Genomic DNA, 25,234 nt, shown 5'->3' with positions numbered 1-25,234 from the left:
GGGAAACAAGATAGGAAAGATTTTTACATTTACTTTTTGCCATGCAGCTTGCTCAATATGAATCAATGTGATATCAGATTTCAGAATTTGGTGGGAAGCGACTGGAGCTGAGTAAGAGAAGTCACATCCCATGATTTCAGTAAAATTACAAATACAAATATTTGTATGATTACTGGTATAAGCTATCACATTTCCTACTGTGATATTACTACAAACAGTTCTTAAGCATGCACAACCCTTGCCAATGTAAATGATTACGGTTTCAGGGTTAATTTCAGGACGAATTTCAAAATGGCAAACATTTTGGTCAGTATCTAAACAAAAATCTCGTGTTCTGATGGTGTTATTTTTACAGTTGTTCCCACACAATGCAGGATTCCAGGTCTATCATTTGCCATTTATCATTCACCTTTTGGGCCCATGCTCTGTGCTCGAAAGGATAGAGTGTAGTTCCATTGTGGTTCAAGCCTAATGTGAAAACGGGATAAATCAAAGATACTGAAGCATTGTGAATAGTTAATGTATGATCTGTAACAGTGTTATTAACATGATTATAGGTAAAATTTACCAACTTCCACCAAGATTGGAGGTTCTTTTCAAAATTGTTAGCACTATCCCAATTTATTTTTTTGGATTTCTGTAGGAAAAATGCCTCCTTAAAGGCTGTTGCATTTTTGTCAGATCAAAAGTTGCAGTAGCCAATTTATTCAATAATACCTCCAAATCAATGCTATTTAGAACCCCCAATCTAGTTCCTAAAAACACCAGTCAGGTCTCTTCGACATACATCTCCAGGAGAAAAGGGAGCAACCTTTTTGAGAGACCATTCTGGTTTAAATAATATTTGTTGTTGGCTGGTGTTTCCAATTACAAATGGTATTGAAAACCAGGTTCCACTTTTCTGCATTCCACTTGAATTTTTTCATCAATGATACCGGGTAGGGTTCTAACCCACTCATTTTTATCCCAGACCCAATCAGACAAATGGTAAATTTTGTCATCATGCATTACAACTAAAGCCAAATTTGGATGGGTTTTTTTTGGGATAATTTCTGGAAGAGCTAGAATATTCTATGAAGGCTTGAGACCAAGGCAATTCATTATTATTTTGGTTATAGGAAGAAGGTGTAATGCAGAAAAGCATGAGCAATATAATCAAAATTTTGTAGGCCATTTTCAGATTTAAGTCTTCAATTTTTATTCATATTTCTTCTATAGAAATTCTTAAAGTCCCACGGGGTTCTCCTGCAAAAACAAAAAATAGAGACCTTGCCCTTTTCAGGCAAAAGGGAATTAAAATGATGGAACAATAAGCCAGGCATTTATTGTTTGGTGTTGGGAAAAAGGAGGGGCCACCCGGATGACTGAGGCAGGTTTATCTTGGTTGATATCCAGGCTCTCCGTTTCTTGGATAGAAAGGTTCTTTGAGGCTTCTTCTGTTACAGAAAACACATCACAGAAATGGTCAATCTGTGCATCGACTTCAATGAAAGCCAGGCTTACCACAAACAAGCCTTTCTCCCAAGCAGTATACCTTTTCTCAGCATCCTTAAAACTGCGAGAATAAAATCCCACGATAGCTGTTATTAACACATCTCCTTTTTCTGTTTTGGTGAGCTGTTTAACATAGATCCATTCTCCATTTTCCTGCCCACCACTAGGAAATGGAGATCCTAGTTTCCCTGTTCTGGAGAAAAAGGTTTGCTTTGATGTCTTGTCTGCACCATCCACGAAAGGGGGGGCAGAAGCTGCGACAGGTGCACTTTCTTTCACAGAGGAAGGTGGTTTTGTCACACGCCACTGAGTTACCCGTTTGCACAATTTTTCTAAAGGTAAACCATCCATCAAATCTCTAGGAATTCCTTTTTTAAGTCCTAAACGCCACCAATCAAGTTGGACAGAAAGGGGTTTAGGCTGTGACAGTTCCTTGGCAACATCCATAGTTTTGCTGGGGCAGGGCAGTGCATTTTTAACTCCTACTTGCTGGATACCTCTTGATGTCTCTTCTAGAGGCTTTATCAGACAGTATTTTCTACTGTAATCAACTAATTCTTGTGTTACCTCCCCCCATGTCCAGACTTTAGGTCTAGGGTGAGGTCTGTTACCTGGCAGGACTGGTGTTGAAAAGTCAGAGGAATTTGTGTCAGAGTCTGTATTGGTACTGCCTGTATTTCTGCTATTATCACCTCTGCACATAAAAATCTGCGACCGCTCCACAGGACTCGTTGATGCTGTGGTCTTCTGGAGACTTGTCTCTGTGGTTTTGAGTGATTCAGGCAGTCCCCTTATTAAGGCAGTCATAATTTCAGGGTTAACAGATAACATCATTGGTAATTCACATCCAAGAATTAGTTTTCTCTCATGTATCATTTGTAGGCAAGCAGCTTTGTGTACACTTTCTAGTAATTGGTCAGCTGTGCCTATTATTGCCAAGGGGTCTCCCCTGTCCAGAGGGTTTAACCCTCCAGCCCAGTAAGCAGCACACTGAGTTGGAGACCATGGGGCTCGGTGATCACCTGTTGTTAAGAAAACTCCGTGGCCCCAATAACCCTCAGCCTCCTTTGCACTCAATTGTATTTGGTCACCCCCAGTTAAAGACACATATTCTGTTTCAGATTCTTTGATAAGATGCCCATATTCCCTTTTTAACTTGGCTAGTTTAGTGGCAGAATAGGGCGTTTCCTTGGTGGTTATGTGGGGGTCTGTATCTTCATCATTAGGGTAAGAAAATTCAGTTTTGAATAAGGGTCTTAAATAAGGGGGATTTTCATCAAATTTTGTCATCTGTTCCAATTCCTTCTGTGGATACATCAGGTTAATTGATCCTGATGATGCTATATTCTGTGAACTAGTGGTCTGTGAATTAGTGTGATTTACTTCAAGAGCAGCCCTTAAGGAATGGTTTTCTTCTTCCTTGCGCTCTAATTCCTTTTCCAGTTTGGAAATTGTTGTTTGGTGACAGCGCACCAGGTTTTCTAAGGATTCTATGATTTTTCCTTCATTACTACGCTGCCTATGATGGTCTTCAATGGCTGCGATCAAGCTGGCACCCAAAACAGAACAGACTATTGTCTTGCTTTTTCCTGGTAGTAAAAACTTAACCTTAGCCTCATTCTGTAGCAGAGAAATCCAATCTACTATACTCTGCATATTTTTCCAATTATCTCGAGCCCAATCTTCCCCAATAGGAGAGGGTCGAGCACCATATTTAGCCAAAAATGTAAATAATACATTTTTATCATCCACCAACTGAAAATCTCTCTTCTCCTGTTTGCCAGACATCTTTCTCCTTATCCTGACTCAGAAATAAAACCAACAACAAAACCAACAACAAAAACAACTCAAATCCACTTGAGAAACATTTCTCTCTATCCTGATTCAGAAACCAGACAACCTAAAAACAATATAACAACAAAAAACAGCTCAAAATCTATCCTGCAACAAAACAACTCCAAAAACAATGCAACAACAACAGCTCAAAATTCACTTGAGAAACAAATTCTTAATCCTAAAACAAAACAACTTCAAAAACAACAAAAACAGCTCAAATCTACTTGAGAAAGTGAGATAATTGCCTATGGCCACTCTTACCCTTTCTCAGGTGTCACTAAAACAAAAATTTAACTCCCCTTCTTTTTGCACTCTAAGTTCTGATAGCCGGAATCCCAATAGAGTCCTCAAAAATGAGTTTCGAGGGGTTTTGTCCCTCAGCCTCTATCAGGATCCTGTCCGTGACGCCAATTTATGTCACGGTCCACTCGTAAGCAGACGCGTGATGGTTCATACCAGCTACGATCTCAGAGTGCAAAAAGGAAAAGAAAACACAAAATGCAACAAGTCCAGGGAGTTAAATTTCAATCCAAGGGGGAACTTTATTAATTTGGCCTGTAAAGCGGCCTGCGATAGAGAGAGAGAGAGAGAAAATTGGGAAAAGATGGGGAGGAAAGGGAAGGAAAGGGGCTATAGCTACCACCACGGGTCCACAGACGTCCGGCGTCCCTGGAGTCCCGGTCAGTCGGCGTTCCTTGGCCTCTGCAAAGATCGATGTGATCTTTCGGTGGGGAAGATCTTCGGAGTTCAGCCACTCCAAAGCTGTCTTTTATGCTAGTCCATACACCTGGTCCCTCCTTGCCAGCCGCCTTTGCCCCCCCTTAATTCTTGTGGAGATTTGCCAATCTCCACTTGGCAGGGTCAGGGGAGGAGTGTCCGAGGCATGGTCGGCAGGTTTTTCACAATGGGTGTCAGGGCAACGGGTGCAAAGCCTTCGTCACATACCCGCATTGGCAGGCACAAGGCCTTTGTTCTGTATCAACTCAGGCAGGTGCAAAGTCTTCGTTCTGTACCACCTTAGGCAGGTACACAGCATTCGCTCCGTATCAGCTTTGGGTAGGCACAAAGCATTCGTTCCGTACTACCTTAGGCGGGCACGAAGCATTCGCTCCGCACCAGCCTTAGGCAAGTACACAGCATTCTCTGCATAAGTCCTGCACCTGTAATTTCTGATGAGAAATGTTGAGACAGAACTCGATTCTTGGATCGACCCTTACACAAAGACAAACAAGAGCTGCAGTGTATCAAAATAAGTTGGCTTTAGATTATTTATTAGCTGAAGAAGGGGGTGTCTGTGGAAAATTTATTACATCTGATTGTTGTTTGAAAAAAGATTATAACCGAAATGCTGTCCTGGATATAGCCAAGGAGATCAGAAAAATAGCCCATGTACCAATCCAAAAATGGGAATCAATGCTAAAAACTAACTGGTGAGACAACCTACTGGGAATAGAATGGTGGAAAAAATTGGATTTCTTCCTTTTATGTGCAACAGCTGGTTTATTACTTCTTCCTTGCTTGAGTCCCTGTTTTATTGGACTAATTACTGGCATAGTCCAAGGCATGCAAGTAGTAACCATACCTGTGGACTCAAAATTGGCTACATCTAGAATGGCACAAAGGATAATGGTGTTAAAGAAACCAAACAATATGGAAGACTCCTTTGAAGAGGCAAAATTGATTTATGAAAAAAATGAGCGAATTATGAAACATAGAAAACAAGAATTTTCGCTCAAACCAAATGATTTATAAAAAAGAAGAGGAGGGATTGTGATAAATACATATTATAGTATTGTTTTTTCGCAAATATCAAAATGGATGCTATGTGTATAATGTTAATTCTTGTAGAAGTAGCTTTGTTAATAAATAAAAACATTTATTTTTCTTTGCAACTAACTTAGATATAGTGGTGAAATAGCTTATATAGTGATTTGGGGAGGCTAGAAGTTACTAATTTAGGGGGGCTAGAAGCTGAATAATAATCTTCTGGAACTGATTTAGGAGGTCAGAGGTTGGATAATGATTTACTAGGAACTGCTTGCTGAAAACAATGCATCATTTGCTCATTGACTTTTTTGCCTACCTAGTAAAAGGGAGGATATAGAAAAGAAAGCCAAATAATTGATAAAAATCACTGAATGTGACTGAACATCCTGCTCTCGAACCCCAGAACTGGCTCAAGTTAGTTCCAAGGTTTGGACTTGAACCAAGAACCAGGGGAGCATGCACAAGAAAACAAGGTGAAGAGTTCATCCTGAGGAAGACTGTCTCAGATTAGAGACAAATTTCTCTAGGTGGAGAGCGCTCCGAACAAACGCCTCCTCCGAAAGCCAAGGGCTTTGGTACCCCCTCCTGTCCTAGGTTACAATATAGATACATTTAAGTATTCTATTACCACCAGCTGTAGGCCATTAGCTGTTATCGCCTGCTAATGACCCACCCCAGATAACAGACAATGGGCCATCAAGGACCCACCACATGACTCATAGACTTATCTCATCCTATTGTGAGATGCTCCACCCAGGAGGAAAGAGCCAAGCATTCCCACCTGGATATAACCTGGCCTTGAAACTGCCTGAGCTAGCCCTGTCTACTGGGTTCCCAGAGGACAAGAGCTACCACTGGACCTTCAGCTGGAGACCAGACCTTCACAGTGTTATAAATTAGGTCTCAATAATCAATCAGAGACAATGTCCAACTAAGTATAATTTGATTTATTTAGAGCAAGCGGGTATCAGCGAGGCAGCGCTGGGCAGATAACTGCGTCGAAATAGTCCGAGCCCTCCCTTTTTATGCAGTCTCTATATTTTCTGACCACGTATATCTTCTGGAGTTGGTGCAGCCCTTTGCATCGTGGTGTTGTTAGATGATCTTATTCTGCCCTTCGGTGGTCGTGGGAAACAAGTTCTTGTACGTTCGCAGTGCACCCCCCCCCCCCTTTTTCCCCCCAAGCAATGATTCTATAACAGCCCACTCCCAACAAATACAGGATACAGGATGTGCAGGGTGGGGGTCTCCCTCCCCTTTCTATTCGGTTCTGTGGGCAAACAGGATGCCTTAACAGGATGTGTTGGGGCCCCTTTCCTCTCTCTTGTGATTCTGCGAATTACTATCACAATTCCCCTCTCTCTGTATCTCCATTTTGTTCGCAGAATCGCCTTAATGCTTCACGGCTTAAGATGAACTCTTCTTCCATCTCACTCTCTTGTTGTTCAGGTATGCTTTCATATTTTGCTCTGACTAACATTAAATGCACTGCTTCCAGTCTTCCTTTAACTATAGCTATCAGCCTGTTAAAAATGCATGGTCCGAAAGTCAGAGTTAGTACAATTACTACTAGGGGCCCTGCTAGTGTGGAGAGTAGAGTCGTTAGCCATGGGGAGGTATTGAACCAGCTTTCATACCAGCTCTGTCGACTCTCTCTTTTTCGCTTATCCAGTTCTTTCCGGAGCTCAGACATTGCATATCTAACAACTCCTGTATGGTCTGCATAAACACAACATTCTTCTTTTAGGGCAACGCACAGTCCTCCTTCTTGGGCTAGTAGGAGCTCTAATCCTCTCCTATTTTGGAGCACCATTTCAGATAGGGACCTCAATGATGTTTCTAAGGCACTAATAGAACTTTCAATTTTGGCTACATCTTCATCTACGGTTTCTCGCAAATTGGCAAATTCTGTGTCTTGTTTTACAAGGGAGGCTATACCTGTGCCTGCTCCTGCTGTGCCTAATGCTAATAGGGTTGCGATAGTTATAGCTGTAATAGGCTCTCTTTTTACAAGGTGGTGCCTTGGGACCGAATGGTGGTCATATATGTAATCACCTGGGTGGTAGGTGATTCTTGGCACTATTACTACTTGTATGCAATAGTCTGATTGATTAAACTCCTTTAAGGGAATACAGGGAGTTACCCCTACACTTGCACGTACCCATTTAGCATTTTTAGCTGGTATTAGCCAATCTGCAGGCTCTTTTGGTTTTTGGGCTTGCATTGTTACTTTACATAGGTGCATTTTAGAAGATGGGATTTTTCCTATGCACCTTCCTTCTCCTGATACCTGCGCCAATGTGATACCAGATTTTGTTCTTTTGCCAGATTTCCACAGACATTGAGCAGGATTGCTCCCATTACCCTTCTAGCTTTTTCAATTGTCCCCATAGCTTCATAGAAGGGTGGTCTGGCGTTATAGCATAGCCAGCAGTGGTCTGTTAATTCTGGGTGTGTTTTGTTTAGGACCTTATAGCTGGCTACCATAAGTCTCCATAATTCATCAGTTATTTCTCCCGAGGGGGTTGGGGGTATTTCGGTTTTGGATATGGTGGTACTTTCCTCATGGTCTATGCCTAATCCATCTGCTTCAGTATTTATCATGTCTATTATGACCCGGTTTGGTCCCACTGGCTCGGGGTCATTGGGGAGAGGTTCCTTTTTTATATAGATAAGACCACCTCTGTCGGTTCCTGATTCCCAGTACCTTATACCCCAGGTCTTGCCTAGTAGCCACGTAGGATCTTGGGGTTGTGTTATATTTATGTATAACCATTTACAGGTTACTTTGGGCCCTGCTCCCCTCCTTCCAATCTGGCTACTATAGTCAGGTGGATTACAACCGTAAGGTCCCCACCCAACTTTAATATGCTTGTCTCCGTCTGGGAGCCAGGGGTAAGCTATGGTTTCGCATCCCCAATAAGCACAGTAATAAGAATTTGGGTGGTTGCAATATCCCTTTCCGGGGTTTGCACTAGGGCAAAAATACCAACCTTTACCTTCAAGCATACAAGGTTCTATAGGAGCTAAAACACACAGGGATGCATTAAAACTGATTTGCCCCGGTCCGAGTCGGGTTTGGATTAGGGTTTGGCTGTCCCATTGTCTTAACGTCCAGCGAAAAGGTTGGTGAGGGTGTACATCAGAGGTAGTACATGTAAATGTTAGGCTTAAAAGCAAGATATAGGTGTGGTAGGAAGATGGGGGTCCCAGTGCTTTTTGAATTCTTTTAGTTTGTTTAGACCCTGCCTTGGTCCCCTTTTTAGCCTTATACAGTGGTGCCTGTTTCGGGTTCTTTCTCGATTTGGGGCAGCTCATACCAGATCTTTTCATAGTCCCAGCTATGTTCACCCCACTGGCTGTATATATCCCTCTGCCTCGCCCGTCGGCTCGGTTGCAGCGAGTCACGGGGATGGAATTCTTCTCGGCAGCAAGGATTTTTTTTTTTTCAGGGGTCTCAGGGACAAAGGATCTTTTCTTGTAGCTGTCCCGGTTGACATGTTTAACCATGAGGTCACCACAAGGCAGATAGACCAGGGCTTTTCTGCACTCCCCGCCGGTGATGTTTGCCACCATTGGTGCGGGTTCATTTGAGTGGTAATAATACAGTTCTTGGTGTATCCCAAATGCATATATGTCCCATCACTAACACATTCGGCAAATTCCCTTAGGAGGTTCCCCCCCCTTGCAATGGGCCCACTATCGTTCCTGGCACACCTTACATATAAAGCAAGCAAAAGGGTAGCAATTACAATTATGGATGTTGCACTTAACAATATAATTATTAACATATTCTCCAAGCAATAAATCATGGTTTCTCAAGTATACAGTTATAGGATTTCATGCATAGGCAGGCTAGGATTTCTTAAGCCTAATTTTTAAGTCCTGTGGTTGTTCCACCACTCTCCAGGTGGGGTCTCTGTTGAACTTCTTCACTTGGCTAGCGTGGGTCCAGCCTCTCTCCGCTGTCCGGACCGATGATTCTGTAGAAATCAACACGACATACGGTCCCTCCCATTGAGGGGTTAAAGATGTTTCTTTCCAAGATTTTATTAAAACTTCATCTCCAGGGTGGAATGAGTGAATAGGTAGCCACAGGGGTGGTCGTTGAACCACCAGTCCCTTCTTACGGAGTTTTTCCCTTCGGTTTTCTAGGCTGGTTATATAGGATTGTAGATGGAAATCTGATATGGCCGGGTGGTCTTCAGGCATTTCTAAATTAAATGGCATTCCATATAACATTTCATATGAAGAAATCCCTATATCTGTACGGGGTTGAGTTCTAATGTTTAATAATGCTAATGGTAGACATTTAATCCAACTCATTTTTGTTTCTAGCATTAATTTAGTTAGTTGCTTTTTATTTCTCCATTTATTCTTTCTACCTTGCCCGAACTTTGAGGGTGCCAAGGGGTGTGGTATTCCCAGGCAATTCCGAGCGCCTCAGATACAGCTCTTGTAATCTTAGATATAAAGTGTGGTCCCCAATCTGAATCTATTACTTCTATAAGGCCATATCTTGGCATTATTTGTTCTAATAAAGTTTTTGCAACTGTTTGTGCTGTGGCTCTTGTCGTTGGGAAGGCTTCCACAAAGTGAGTGTGGTGGTCTACTATAACCAGTAAATATTTATACCTTCCCACTAAAGGCAATTCAGTAAAGTCAATCTGGATGTGGGAAAAAGGTCTATGTGCTAATTCTCTGCCCCCAGGGATTCTTTTTCTTAATTGATGTCTGTTTACTTTTTGGTAAGTAACACATCCCATGGTTATCTGTTTAGCTAAGTTGTAAATACCCATGCACATATATTTATTGGCAAACTGATCCACCAGGGCCTGTGTTCCCCAATGGGTCTTTTCATGGAGTCTCTTCAGAACCCTTAAGGCCATAGGCTTAGGTAAAATCTCTCTTCCGTCTCCCAGAACCCATTTACCTTCTGAGTTTGGTTTTATACCCACTTGCCTCAATTTTTCTTGCTCTATTGTTGTAAAGCTTAGCAAGTAGGTTGTACAGGGGTAATCTATGTATGGTTTGTTTTCCCCGTGAATATAACAAAAATCTTTGTCCGAATTTGATTGCCCATCAGGACTGTAACAGGAGCAAACTAAACCATCCACTCCCTAGTCCTTCCAGCAAGCAGAACAAGGGAATCCTTCCAAGTCATACCTGCAGGTAGAACAACTTTCCCTAGGATTCCTTACCCAGAGGGGTAGTAATGCTGCTCGTTTAGCTTCTTCATCAGCCAGGTTGTTTCCCCGTACCACTGTTCCCAATCCCTTTTGATGTCCCCTGACATGGACCACTTCAAGTTTGGAGGGTACTCTAATAGCTTTTAAAATTTCTTTTATGAGTCTCTTGTGGACTAGGCTCTTTCCTTGTGATGTAATAAGGCCCCGTTCTTCCCAGATTTTTCCAAATGTGTGTATTACCCCGAATGCGTATTTGGAGTCTGTGTAAATAGTTCCCTCTCCTTTTCCTATAATTTGTAAAGCCCTTAGAACTGCATACAGCTCACATGCCTGAGCCGACCAACTTGGGCTTAGTGGGCCAGATTGGAGTACTTCTAATTTATTTCCATCCACTATTGCATATCCCGATTTGCGCTTCCCCTCAAGCACCCGTGAGGAACCATCTACAAATAATTTCATACCCTCCCCCAGTTCTTCCTCTTCTAAGTCTGGCCTGATCTTAGTTTGTTCCTCTATGGTTTGTAGGCAATTGTGCCATAAGATGTTACTCTCAGGGTTCCCATACAGAAATTGTGCTGGGTTCTGTATGGATGCCACTTCTAAAGTAAGCTTGGGGGATGATACCAGAATTCCTTCATATTTCAGCAATCGGGCATCAGTGATCCATTTTTCAGCCTTTTGTGTCAATATGCCCCGAATGTCATGTGGGGACATAACTTTTAACTCAACCCCAAATGTTATTTTTAATGCTTCCTCTACCATTACAGCAGCTGCCGCTACTGCCTGTAGACAAGTGGGCCAGCCTCTACTAATTGGGTCTAATAACTTTGAAAGGTAGGCTATCGGCTTTTTACTTCCTGCCCATTCTTGTGCTAGCACCCCAAATGCAGTTCCTTCTTCAATATTTACAAATAAATAAAAAGGTTTCTTTAAGTCTGGTAAGCTTAGTATGGGGGCACTTGTTAACTCCCTTTTTAGATTTTGAAGGTTTTCCTCATCTTGAGGTCCATTTAAGTAATCCATCCCGTGTTAATTTTTCATATAGGAATTTTACTTTTTTACTGTAATTTTCAATCCATTGTCTGCACTATCCAAATAAACCTAGCAATTGTCAAATCTGTCGCTTGGTCTGGGGAGGTGGCATTGACAGAATCCCTTGTACCCTGCTGGGATCAAGCTTTTTAGTCCCATTAGTTAGTCGGTGTCCTAAGTATTTTACCTCTTGTTCGGTAAATTGCAGTTTTGATTTAGAGACTTTTAGTCCCTGTTTCCCCAAAAAATTTAACATCTTTATACTTTCTTCCCTCACTAATTCCTCTTGTTTCCCAGCTATTATTAGATCATCTACATACTGTATGAGTTTAACTTCTGGTCCCACTTGGTAGTTTTGTAGTATTTGACTCAGGGCTTGTCCAAATAGATTGGGGGATTCTGTGAATCCCTGGGGAAGGACAGTCCATCGTAGCTGTTGTTTTATATGACTGTCAGGATCTTCCCACTCAAATGCAAAATAGTCGCGACAGTTTTTATCTAAGGGGCAAGCCCAAAATGCATCTTTTAAGTCTATCACACTGTACCAGCAATCATGTGGGCCTAGTTGGCTGAGGATAGTATGAGGGTTGGCTACCACAGGGAACCGTTTAACGGTTCTTTTATTTATTTCTCTCAAGTCATGCACTAATCGGTAACTATCATCTGGTTTTTTTACTGGCAAAATTGGAGTGTTAAACGGGGACATACAGGGCTCTAAAATCCCTTGTTTTATTAGCCTTTCGACTTCGGGTTTCAGTCCTCTTTGCCCTTCCTCAGGTAACGGATACTGTTTTATTTTTACTGGGATATGTGGATTTGTTAAGGTTATTGAGAAAGGTTTGATGTCTAGCTTCCCCACTGAGTCCGGGGTGTACCAAACCTTTGGGTCTATCTGTTGCTCATCCTTTGTGCTAAGGGAGTATATTTTAATATTTAATCCTTGTTTATTTATTTCCAATCCTATTCCCAATTCTACCATTAAATCTCTCCCTAGTAGATTGCATTCTGCCTCCGGTACCAATAAGAAACTACCTATACCCAATTTAGAGTTCGTTTCAATTAGCACATCTTTAATTATAGGGACTCCGAATGGTTCCCCTTTTGCTCCTATTACTTGTACAGTGTCTTTGGATACTTTACACCCCTGAGGCAGTTTATGCACAGTGGAGCGCTCTGCTCCGGAGTCCACTAAAAATTCAATTTCTTGTCGCTGGGGTCCTACCTGTAATTTTACTAGGGGCTCCGATGCTTTTTTTGACCCCAGCAAATAGAGCCCCTGACACCCCTAGTCCTCTTTGAACATTTTTATGTCTGCCAATCGTTGGCGGCATTCCCTCTTCATGTGTCCCTTTTTCCCACAGTAAAAGCACACTATCTCATTCCTCTTTTGCCCTTCCGTATTTCTTGGAGGTTTCGGGGGCCATTTCTCTTGCGGTGATCTAGTGGTGGTTCTCTCTTGTCCCCCTCTTACAGCTGCTACCATCATTCTAACTTGTTTCTTATGACTTTCCTCATCCCTTCTGACATACACTTTCTGTGCTTCTCTCAATAACTCATCCAACCCCCGGTTTTGCCAGTCTTCTAATTTTTCTAACTTTTTCCTAATATCCACCCATGCCTTTGCTACAAATTGGGTTTTTAGCAATGTTTGTCCTACCGGGGAATCAGGATCTATGCCGGAGTAAAGTTGTAAATTTCTCCGGAGCCTTTCCAACCATTCAGTAGGGTCTTCATCTTTCTTTTGCAGCTCATTAAAGGCCTTAGTCATATTTTGTCCTCGGGGGACAGCCTCCTTAATGCCTTGGACTATGATAGTCCTTAAATCTTGCATGTGTGCTCTATCGTTTTCATTTTGATTGTTCCAATTAGGCCTCTGAAGGGGCCATTTAACATCTCCAATGGGGCCTTGTGGGTGGTTGTTTTCCCAAATCCTCATCCCAGCTGCCCTTATCATTCTCCTCTCTTCTGCTATGAATAAGATGCTCAATATTGACTGTATCTCATCCCAAGTATAAATATTTGGTCCTAAGAATTGATCTACTCTTTCTGCTACCCCCAGTGGATCTTCCAATAAATGCCCCATTTCCTTTTTAAATTCCCTGACATCGGCTGAGTTCAGAGGGACGGCTATGTATCCGATACCGGGCGCCTGTCCTCCCCCTGGTTGATTAACCATACCCATGCCTACTTCTCTGAGAGGGTATAACTGGTTCCTTGCCTGGCTTCTAGTAACCCGTCTCTCGGGTGGTGGAGTGTCATCCCCCTCCATCTGTGGTGCATTTGGAACCGGCAGAGGTTGTGCTGGAGGGGGCACTGCAGCATCTGGCATGGGGGACGGGGGAACATAGGGTGGAGGTATTTCCTCCGCCTGTTTTCTCTTTCCTTTACTGAGAACAAACAGGCTTGTCCGATTTCCACTAGTTATCCACAGGGCTGCATAATCACTCTCTTCCTGGCTAAAAGGCTTTTTAGAGTTTACATACAAATTTAGAGCTTGGCAAATCCAATCCTCAGAGGATCCAAAAACCGGCCAGTAAAGAGGGTCTCCTCTAATTTGTTTTCCTCCCCAGACTGTCATGCAATAGTTAATCATTTTTGCCTTAATTTTCCCTCGTGTACGTGGATCATCATCCCAATATTTGATCATTAACCCCAGAGGACTATCTGGTGGTATATCCGGGAGTCTTACTTGGGGCTCCCCCCCCATGGGTCCAGATGGCTTGCTCTTCCTCTGTCCCATCTTCCAGAGTGCCTTCACACACACACACTCTCACGTCCTCCTGTTCATGGCCCAGGCCCTCGCGGGATGTGGGAAACGCACTACAAAGGAGTCCACACTCAGGTCGTCCGCACCGGACGTCTCAGACACGGCACTCTAGGATCCCCACCCCGACCGAACAGATTCCCTGTGTTATAAATTAACACATACTCACGCGTCTCGCGTCTTCGTCCGGACTTTGTGCAGAAAGATTAAGGGGTTCCTTCGCTCACTACCCGAAATTTAGGTTCGTCGGTAAGGGTTTCAAAGGGGTACCCTCTCCGGGCCGTTGTGACAACGGGGCGCCTCCCGTTGAGGGGTCCCCTAAGAATTGCCCCTATCCGAGTCACGGCACCAATTGTTATAAATTAGGTCTCAATAATCAATCAGAGACAATGTCCAATTAAGTATAATTTGATTTATTTAGAGCAAGCGGGTATCAGCTAGGCAGCGCTGGGCAGATAACTGCGCCAAAATAGTCCGAGCCCTTCCTTTTTATGCAGTCTCTATATTTTCTGACCACGTATATCTTCCGGAGTCGGTGCAGCCCTTTGCGTCATGGTGTTGTTAGATGATCTTATTCTGCCCTTCGGTGGTCGTGGGAAACAAGTTCTTGTACGTTCGCAGTGTCGTCCCCCCCCCTCCCCAAGCAATGATTCTATAACAGCCCACTCCCAACAAATACAGGATACAGGATGTGCAGGGTGGGGGTCTCCCTCCCCTTTCTATTTGGTTCTGTGGGCAAACAGGATGCCTTAACAGGATGTGTTGGGGCCCCTTTTCCTCTCTCTTGCGATTCTTGCGAATTCTTATCACATATCTGAGAAATTATATCAAATTCAAGTCTTGTTAGAAGAGAGCTCAAAACAAATGAGCAGTAATAAATTGCCAAAATAAGGGAATGTTATGCTTTAGGTTCTAAGAGGTTGAATGTAAACACTAATGGATTCCAAATTACTTTTACCACCTCTTGGAATTTTCAAGTATCAGTTTCAAAGCAAAATATTTTTCAGACAGTATATAAGTTATGTTGTGGAATTTAATTTCCACCACCTGTTTTTAGATTATAAAAGTGTAAATGTTCAAAGTAACAGGACTTGTTTTAGAAAAAATGACTTATCAAGAACTATTAACTGTAATGATACAGTTCTAATATCTGAATCAGAAGTTTGCTATTCTGCAGTTTTCTGGAGCATGTACAGGAGAAAGTATTTATCTTTACTTGCCATGTTCTTGTACTCTTTCCCTGAGCATTCCTTATTGCCAAAAATAAAACTCTGGGATAAATAGCTCTTAGGCAGAATGAAGGTGATTTATTTATTTTAATGCACTGTTTGGTCCTTAAAAAAAAAAGTCTTAATGTCCACTCTTGGTTTTGTTTGGGGTTTTTTGTGTTGTTTTTTTTTTTTAAACAGCTTGGAAGTGACTTTCAGATACACTTTGGTGTAGGTCACAATGGAGAAGTAGAATTGAGGACACATGGCATAATGCTGGTTGTGTTCTTAAAGCCACAAAATCAGTATAATGAACTTCAAAGTGCTGAAATGCATATAGCAAAGTGTTTATGAGATTAAAAAATTAACGTGAGAAATAGTAATTAATCTTCTGTTCTTCAATTGTCTAGTCAACTCTTGTTAAAGACAGATTTTCAAAAATCTCTTAAAGATATTTCCTGATAGCCTAATCATGACTTCTATGAATAATTTATTTTTCCACTTTTATTTTGGAAGGCCACATCTGTCCCAAATTTTTCCTACATGGGAGTACGGTTATGTAACTATCTATCTCACCATCTAACCATTAGTCCACAAAGTGGGAACTTTCGGCAGTTGTTACTTCAAAGGTCAGTATCAGTGTGTCATTTTAAGCCTGTTACTTTCTCAGGTTGTCTTCCTCTTTTGTATGTAACTCTTAACATAGTGTGCATATTTAAAATAGAAATTTAGATTGAGGATTATTAAAGCATAGGTACATACTAGATATCTAACATATATTTTTAATTTTTTCTATTTTTAATATGAAAATAGGACTCCAAGTTCTGTAGGCTCCTTTCAGTTGAGTATATTGTATTGATACCAAGTTATAGGGTAAATTTGAAAGGTAGTCAACTTTAAATGTATACTAAATGCATGTATATGTACTGTCTTTGTCCTTTGACTCTTGCCAGGGCTTATTTCATTGTGTTTTTTCTTTAATTACTTTTCTAGCTGGAGTTGCTGTGAAAGGTTTATTTGTTGGTTTGCTAACCGACTTTACACCTATGATGCACTGGATTTCTAGAAGGATAAATTTCTTCAATTTTCAGTTACTACAGAATTCGGGGGATTAAGATTTAATAATGATTAGACTTCACAGTTGACAAAAATGCAACATTTTTTAATGGATGTATTTCCTTTTAAATCTTACTGTATGACACTTGAAGGAATAGTACACTTTAATATTGTGATAATAGCTGCAAGTTCCCCACACCCCTTTCTTAATGACTGTACTTGTCACCTATTGTCCTGCCTTCCCCACCCCACATGGTCCTGGCCGCTCCCTCGGGTTTCCCCTATTGGTTCCTGTACTCTTAACTCCACCCCTGTACCTCCCCTGTACCCAGAGGTCACTGGGCCTGTGTGCTGTCCCTGCCCCTCTCTGTTTCCCTATAAAACCCCTCACCCTCTGCCATCTTGTGGTCTATGCTCCACGTGTGCCTATGCTCCACGTGTGCCTATGCTCCACGTGTGTCTATGCTCCATGTGTGTCTATGCGTGTGGCTGTCTATGCATCACGTGGCTGTGCATGTGAGGCCTTCACCCTCGAGGCTCTGCCTCTGGGAGGTCGTTGGCTTCTGCTGCACCATGCGAATAAACATCTTCCATGGACACACTGTGTAGACCCTCCCTGCCTCCTTTATCATCGCCAGTTGTGGAAGCAGACAAACCAGAGCTAGCCTTATGGCTCCCCGGCCGGTGAGAGCACAGTCTCCAGCCCTGGGACAGAGAGTTTGGAGCACTGAGGCGCTGAACCGGGCTAGGTAGAGACGCTCTGGGGTAAGGTCTGCTTTAACATCCCCCAAACCACAACACTTTAATACTTCAGAATTCTTTAAAAATTAGTCTTTTTCTTTAAGGATTTTTGGCTTCCTAAGCTCCAGACTTGCTTCTTATTTTAAAAGTTTCACTTAGTCCACCTATGTTTAGGGTAAAGGCATGATAAACTTAAAAGAACACAGTTGTTGAATACTAAAAAATTACCTCACCATGATGTTATCTTAATACTCACTGTTTGTGTTTATATTTAAATTTTGCTTCTGTTTCTTAAAACAGTAGGATAAAAAATTTATTGAATAAGTGTAAAGGCATCTAAAACAATGTGGGCAGCACCCTGAAAGGGGGAAAACATCTTTCAGAGTACACCTATTTTATTTCTGTTGATATTTGTCTGCCCGTGTTAAACTTCCTGGACCCATATTCTAATATATAAACTGTATAACTGTCTTTTAATTTTTACATGTTGCAATTTGCTCTATTTCGTTTTGCTTTCTCAGATATCTCAGTGCTCACCTAGAAGAACAAAAATCTGCATTCTTTGTGAAGTCCTCTCACTTCCTTCACAAATCAAACTTACTACTATTCACCATTTAATAGTTCTAACGCAGTGAATAAATTCTTAGCATTCTATTAAATAAATAGCATTTTGCATATGTTAGGTTGTCTACAGATTATATTATTTTTGTTTTAATGTTTTCAGGTGTCAAAGAGAGTATGAAAACAGAGATGAAGCTGCCAAAGGAGATGAGACTGCTCGAAAACAATTTCATGCCTTTGTGTTGTTCTTAGCTGAACTTTACCTTAACCTAGAGGTAAGGAGAAAGTTGTATGTCATTCATATTCTTTAATTTTTGTTGTGTTTAGGTAAACACTAAAATGGAATATCAATTGAGGTGTGGTTATTTTGAGTTTGTTTTTTTTTAAAGGGAAAGGGGAATAAAGTAAAAGAACTTTAGAACAGTTTCATTATAATGTGTGTCCAAGAAACAGATAAACTACACTTAAAACAGAAAATGTTACAACCTAGCAGAAACAAATCGGTATTGATAACCTATGTAACTCAGTATTCAGACACTAATGGGAGCTATTATCAAATGCTTGAGGAAGGCATGGAAATCTTCAAAATGAACAATTAAAAATTAAGACCTTGAAAGATATTTCTTCTGAAGGTTGAGTCCTTGGCTTATGCATGAAGCATGAAATTTTCTATTTAGATCAGTTTTTTTGTTTCTGATATGTACAGAAAAATGTATGTGCACATAAAAATTCTTTGACTCTCATATCCGTGTGTTCAGTAAGTTCGCTGACTGCTGTAGTGTCCTTAAAATATATTTTTCACTGAATTATTTCAAAGGTTTGATTTAAGCAGACACTACTAAAATGTTCTGCTGGCATGAGGAAAGAAAACTGACTCTTCCATTTTTATTCATAAGTGGGCCTTGAAATCTAATTTTCACTTGCTAGAAGTAAAAAAGAAACTTTCCAAAAGATTTGAGGGAGGGGAAGTTGCCCAGTTTGGAGTACCATTTATTTTTAAAGCATTTTTTCTAATTTTTAAATATATAAATAATGCCTTCTAGAACTAAGGTACTCTACAGCTGCAGAGAATGCATAAGGTAGGATGGGAAAAGAGCATAGGATTATGAGAATTTGGGATGATGTGGATCACTTGCCAGGCATTTTGCAGCTTTTCTTAGCAATTTATTAGCAAAGAAACAAAATGTTAGGCAGGCATTGTTATGTATATGTCAGAATTGCAAGGATACTACTCTACTACTCTATATTCTAGAAATAGTTGCAGTATTTGATATGTTCTTTCAACTGAAGAGCTCAACTATGTTAATCACAAACCAAATCATACAGCATTTGAGAGAGAAAATGTGACTAAATTAATTTCTAAAACTTAAGTCTTTTAAATGTAGTTGGGTTTTGTTTTTTTTAAATATATTTTGCAGATTAAAGGAACAAAGGGACAGGTTACACGAGCAGAAATTCTTCAAGAAGGTCTTCGGGAATTATTAAGTGTGCTCTTCTCTAATCCTGTGGATAATAATTTGATGTGTGCGGTGAAACTGCTGAAGGTGAGACAGTAGTTTTAAAAAAAGAAAAAGAAAAAAATTTGGTTTTTAATTTTTTTAAATATATCATCATAGTCCTGAATGAAGAGGGAAACTCCAAGTATCTACAAATGTTGAAGTGTATCTGTAGCTAGACTGGGCTACCTCATGAAACCTTGGATTCACTGCTGAAGCAATAGATGTCTCCTGTTGTCCTTTCCATTTAATATAGTGATAGATACAGGCTTTTCACCTATTTGCTTTGCAGTATATTTATTTTAAATTAAACCTTCTTGGAGTTGTTATCTAATTACCTAGGATCAATGCAGGACTGCAGTAGAAAACTGGGAATGTGAAACAAGTGCTTGCTTTCATCTTTGCATTTTATTCCTTTGTATCATCAGACACCATTCCAAGCATTTTTAGATCATGTAGTATTTATGATGAGTAGATTAGGAACTGCTATTAAGGTCGGCTATAGTGGCAAAATTAATTTTTTGTAGTTTAGCTCTTATCTCCTACTGTGCAATTATTGGACAATTAATTAAGTACCTATTCTTAACAGAAAAGGCTTTCATCCATAGCAGTTCTAGACTGTCTGCTGTTAAAACTCTCTCAGCAACAGCTTCAGTCTTACAGATTTTATGTATTAAAACTCAAGTTGGCTTGGTCAGATAATTCTTGGCTCCTCATTATACATACCCAGGTGAAATTCTCTGGCATATCTGATTCTAGGTATGTTGACTGAAGTCTTTCTAAAGCTTACTAACCTATTGTTATTATCAGGTAAGCCTGTGGCATCATCTGCAAAAATATGGTCTCTTTTTTCATAGCATGTATTTTAAGCAATAAAGATCTGACAAATGCTGTTAGTCCTTTCAGCAGGATTCAGAATGTTGCAATATTTTTGTGTCGATGTGACACAAGTAATAGTATAGTCAAATACAATCTCCATGTCCCACTGATACACAACTTCAGAAAGATAATGAAATGTAACACTTTTATACAAGAAATCACTGCAATATGAAAAAAATGCATTTTGTTGTAATGTGACTGTTTCGCAGTGTAATTAAATCACTGGAGAGTTGTTTCAAAATCACATTTCAAGAGTGAAATGAGGGAAGTGGCTGTGAAATTCTAGGCAACTTTGAACACAGAGTTACCATACTGTCTGTAGTCCAAAATAAGCTATTTATTTGGTCATTAATCTGTTCAACAAAAATATGTAGGAGACTGGGACCTTTGACCCTCAGGTAGTCACATAATGCATCTAAATGCTATGCATTGTTAAAGAAACTCTTCTGTTGACAGTTTCGTAAACTTTTATAATTCACTTTAAAAGAGAAAAAAAAACTAAGCAAAAAACTCCAAACAAAACCTAATACTTTGTCTTTAGTTGACAGGCTCAGTTTTAGAAGATGCCTGGAAAGAAAAAGGAAAGAATGATATGGAGGAAATGATTCAGAGAATTGAAAATGTTGTGTTGGATGCAAACTGTAGCAGGTGAGAAAATAAATTTGTTTGCAGTATTTTGTTTTTATATTAAACAGAACATCTTTAAAATCTTCAGGAATAATGATCATGTCCAAAATAGTTCCTTTAAAATTTTCATTTACAAAAAGTAAGGTGATATGTCGGTCACTTTCCAGGTTGCAATTGTGGGGGGGTGGTTCTTTCAGTTTTGTTTTGTTTTTTATCTTTTACTAGATATTATTGTTCCACATAATGAGATGGTTGTGTATGTTTGTTTTCTGTTTGTATTTTCTGTTTGTTTGGTTTAAGTTCTTCCCCTACCCCACTAGCCAACCATTAGCCCAATTATTGTTTAGCACAAATCATTCTAACTTTTGTGCTGCTTTTATTTATTTCAGAGATGTGAAACATATGCTTCTGAAAGTAGTGGAACTACGATCAAGTAACTGGGGTAGAGTTCATGAAACTTCTCCACATACAAAAGCTACTCCTGAAAATGACCCTAACTATTTTATGGTAAGAATGTACTGATATTTCAGTTCCTTAGTTTAGTATGAATTTGATTAATATACAATCACATTGCTAAAAGCTACAAACATCTGTCTCTGAACCCATATAACTTACTGTATAACTTTATTCTTAGAATGAACCAACATTTTACACTTCTGATGGTGTTCCTTTCACTGCAGCAGATCTGGGTATGTCACCTGTTTTCTCAATCTTTAAAAAGTTGTAATTATGTCCTGTTGAAGTACATAAAACGTTCTTAAAATATCTGAAACTCATACAACTTAAAAGACAAAATTATGGCTGAACTCCCGGCTTTGTGTAACACATGCCTTATTCTGTGTTAAAAGAAGGTAAATGTTTGAAATGGAGACTGTGCAGTTGAGTTCATATAGTTCAGAAGAATTTGTGCCATAGTCCTCAGCACTTGGTCTCCCCAGGTCTTCAGGTCTTCTTTTGTTTATCCATTGTTAAAAGGCAAGAGGAAGCAAGCGGCATGCTCAATATGAGATATAAGCAAGCTCCATTTATTTCACAGTATGCGTGGCTTATATAGTGTTACAAGTGCTTATGCTTACTACTAAAAGTTACTATTTGCATTCTATTGCATTCCATTCTCACACTCTCAGGGTTCCCCCCTCATTCTTCTCAGGGTTCCTCCTCATTCTTCTCATGGTACCTTTCTAGAGCTCAAGGACACTGCTGCGCCTCCCGGGTACCTTTCCCACGGAGCATTCCCAGGGCTCTGCTGCGGCCTGTTCAGCTACCACCGGCCTTGCCCGCACCTCGCACAAGCTTTATTCTGCAACAGTTAGTAGCAAAAGAGTTTGTTTCTTTGTTTCCTATAATCTGAACGTAACATGGCACGACATCATTTGAGGTAAAGACAACTGTGACTACTTTTGTTTCTTTGGGAAGGTAGGTATCATTCCTGGAGGTTGATTGATGTCCTGAGAAAACACTTTAGTGGGAGTTTTTTCTATACGTTTCACGCCATTTATGGTTTCATTAAATAGGCTATTTTCAAACTGTGTAAATGTATGTTAATTTAGAGGACTAATATATTACTGGGTCTCATTTTTACTATGGCAGATTACCAAGAAAAATACCAAGAACTGCTTGAAAGAGAGGATTTCTTTCCAGATTATGAAGAAAATGGCATGGCTTTATCAGGATCTGGAGATCAGTATGTTTTCTTTTTGAGTGATAGTTGTTGTGGGGTGGTTTTTTGGTTTTTTAACACTAGTTATTTTTACTGCAAAGTTAGGAATCCAATATTGTAAAAAATGAAATTAATAATATAATTATTTAGTTTTACAATGGAAGTTATGTGTTTGTTCATGTGTAAGTTGGTTTGTAATCACACAAGTTTAGAATATTTTATATTTATCCAACTGAGTAGGACAATTAAACTTCATATATTTTTGCACATGTGCAAACATACTCTCTTCTGTATTTTAGAAAAAAAAATTGCAAGCAAAATGATGTGTGAGACGTTCAGCTGTTGGTAGTGAAACAACCTGAATTCATTCTAGCTAGAGATAATTACAAAATTTTCAGTGTCTTTCAAAGGGAGAAGGTTGTTAAGGTTTTCTCTTCAGGATAAGTGGTATTCCCTCAATTAATGGTAAAAGGGGAAGCAGTAGATGGGAATATAGTCTCACTTTCTGACACCAGTTTATAAGAATTTGATAGGAAATCAGTGAAAGAAATACGGTCTAAAATAAATTGCTCTGAGCTCTGTATTGGTTGAAGGAGGACTTTCAGATCATGATTTGATACTCAAAAGCATTTTCAGTGTTATGTGTGATAAGAGTGCTGGTCTAGATCAATGTTTTTGTTAGTAATTTATAAAACTTTTAGATGGCACCTTGTCGCTGTTGAGCCGCTAGCAGAGAGAAGAATCCAGTTCTCAGTGGCAAGAAGGAAAAGGCCTTTATTGTTTTGATTTCATCATATATATAGAGTTTTCAAAGGTCACCCAGATTGGTCAGTCAAAAACCTCCCCCAGGCCTGATTGGCCAGGTCTGCACCGTCCAAGTCTTGGGACACTGTTTTTAATAACATCCAAACCTTATCTTTGTTTATAAAACACAAAAGGAATTCTCATGGGAAAGACCTGTGCTAGCCACAGCACCTAGCTGAGGGGAGTTACGGGAAGTTTGGAAGATAAATTAATGATGTCATCAGAAATCAACAAGATCATACTGTGGAAAAAACTACCCTTGGGAACTGTTGTGTTTAGAAAAAATTAAATGCAAAATGAATACAGGCAGCAGTTAAACACAGCAAATCTGAAAAGTGGCATGTGAAAGACTGTGAGTCAACCTTCATGCAAGGTGACTGTGGAACCTTCTTTGAAGGCTTAAGAAAAGCTTAGACAAATCTATCCTGATCCTCTATCAGCTATTTCTCATGACTGACATCAGGGAGAAGGGTTCTTGAGTTTCTTCTCAAGTCTACAGTTCTACAGGAAAGGAAGAACAAACAAAATAAATATGTTAACTGCTTTAATGTGCATGCTGATTCCCTTGTTTGGAACTAAAGCACAGAAGGTAATAAACTGTGCACCTGAAACTAATGCACACTTTATGAGAGTCAATAGCTGCTGATTTCTTTTAAGGCTGTTTAGAATTATATACACTATCATGTTCAAACTACAACTCCATTGTCCTAGTTTATGGTGATGAACACTCCAGTTGGACCTAGAGAAAACAGGGAACACTCAAGTTACTTCTCAGTAACTGTAAGGAGAAAAAAAGCTGTTAAGTGATCCCTATCACTTCCCATCTTGATTTTTTTTTTTAAACTCTGTTAGTTTCCGCTCTGCACAATCGTGATTGTTGTTAATGGGATACAGTCTTATCTGTGACCTAGATGAGACAGATCTTTTCCGAAAGACTGGTTACCATGTAATAGAAGGTAATATAATGTAGGTACAAAAGGGAGGTAAAGTAAGGTTGCCTTCTTTCATGTACCAACAAATAGGAATACAGGTTTTCTATATAAATATATTTTCTGACTAGTGTGCGACCAAGACAGTTGATACAGTATTTGAACTGGGATGTTAACCAACTAAAATTTTGCTAATATGATGCTAATAATATTTATTGTAAATGCATCTGTGCAAATGTGTTATTACATTTTTGAAAGCTTGTATTGCATTATTGCATTTTTCTGTCATCTTGGAAACTATTTCTGTCTTTTAACCTGTGGACAGCCTAAGATGATCTAAAATGGTGACAAACACTGTAGTAATTTGTACATGTATATGCTGCTTTGGGATTTCTGTTTGTTTTCCTAGTGCCCATAAGCTCTGTTTTATCCTTGACGTCTATGTTAATATTTCACCTATTTACTGTTTTTGAGAATCTGTACATAAACTTAACAGTTTTGGTGGGGGGTTTTGTTTTTGTTTTTTTAGGTATTTTAATGACCTTGATAACAAGAGGGATCCAGAAATTGAAGAAGCATATGAAAAATTCTGTCTAGAATCAGAACATAAGATAAAACAGTGAGATGTTATGCGATAACATTAGTTTATTAAACCAGTTTAGGTATGGTTAGAGTACAGGGAGACAAAAAACATTTCTACCAAAATAAGGAAGTTCACTTTCTCCAAGTACTAAAGTTATTCAATTTCCATTTTGTTAAACAGAATCTGCCAAAAGTTGTAAACTTATACCCTGTAACTTCGTGTTGTGTATATATCACAGTCTATTTTATGGACAGGTATATAAACAATGTTTGGCTGCAATAAAATTGATTTTAAAAGTATCATAATGGAAATTAAAATTTAATGGGGAGTTGTCCCATAGGATTACCTTGGGGGGGGGGAAGGAAGAATAAATCAATTTCAATTTAATTGCTTGCTTGGTTTAGTATACACTAGGACATATCCTTTTTACCATATACAAGATCTGGTATTTATTTGGGTTTTTTTCTGACTAAAGAACACATGATCAATTACATTTTTTGGGTTTTTTTTCTGTAGATTACAATCATGAAATCATGATAAGTGTTTTGTGAGGGGTTATTTTTGGGGGGAGTTTTGGTTTTCTTTTTCCTTTTCCTTCCTCTTCCAAA

At 39.7% G+C, this 25,234-nt stretch overlaps 3 protein-coding genes and 1 long non-coding RNA gene across 4 annotated transcripts in view; 1 reads left to right on the top strand and 3 right to left on the bottom strand.

Moving 5' to 3' along the window:
• Nucleotides 1-25,234, bottom strand: part of LOC146425397 (uncharacterized) — a 244,001-nt gene that overhangs the window by 87,138 nt on the left and 131,629 nt on the right. The window lies entirely within an intron of this gene.
• Nucleotides 1,129-3,282, bottom strand: LOC146425405 (uncharacterized). The gene has a single exon (XM_085041450.1). It carries the CDS (start codon nt 3,280-3,282, stop codon nt 1,294-1,296), a length of 1,989 nt encoding a protein of 662 aa, XP_084897576.1. The 3' UTR covers nt 1,129-1,293.
• On the bottom strand, nt 7,363-8,887 carry LOC146425404 (uncharacterized). The gene has a single exon (XM_085041449.1). The coding sequence runs from the start codon at nt 8,671-8,673 to the stop codon at nt 7,363-7,365; it is 1,311 nt and encodes a 436-aa protein (XP_084897575.1). The 5' UTR covers nt 8,674-8,887.
• On the top strand, nt 15,749-24,925 carry LOC146425403 (polyadenylate-binding protein-interacting protein 1-like). Its single transcript, XM_085041533.1, has 8 exons — nt 15,749-15,919; nt 17,812-17,923; nt 19,067-19,192; nt 20,565-20,671; nt 21,040-21,157; nt 21,285-21,339; nt 22,241-22,334; nt 24,573-24,925. Exons 1-8 carry the CDS (start codon nt 15,834-15,836, stop codon nt 24,664-24,666), a joined length of 792 nt encoding a protein of 263 aa, XP_084897659.1. The 5' UTR covers nt 15,749-15,833; the 3' UTR covers nt 24,667-24,925.

Source organism: Lichenostomus cassidix, chromosome W (genome assembly GCF_008360975.1).
Source record: "Lichenostomus cassidix isolate B80296 chromosome W, HeHo_3.0, whole genome shotgun sequence".
NCBI classification, from domain to species: Eukaryota; Metazoa; Chordata; class Aves; order Passeriformes; family Meliphagidae; genus Lichenostomus; species Lichenostomus cassidix.
The sequence above is the reverse complement of the archived record's forward strand: the minus strand, read 5'-3'. Positions and strand labels throughout refer to the sequence as shown.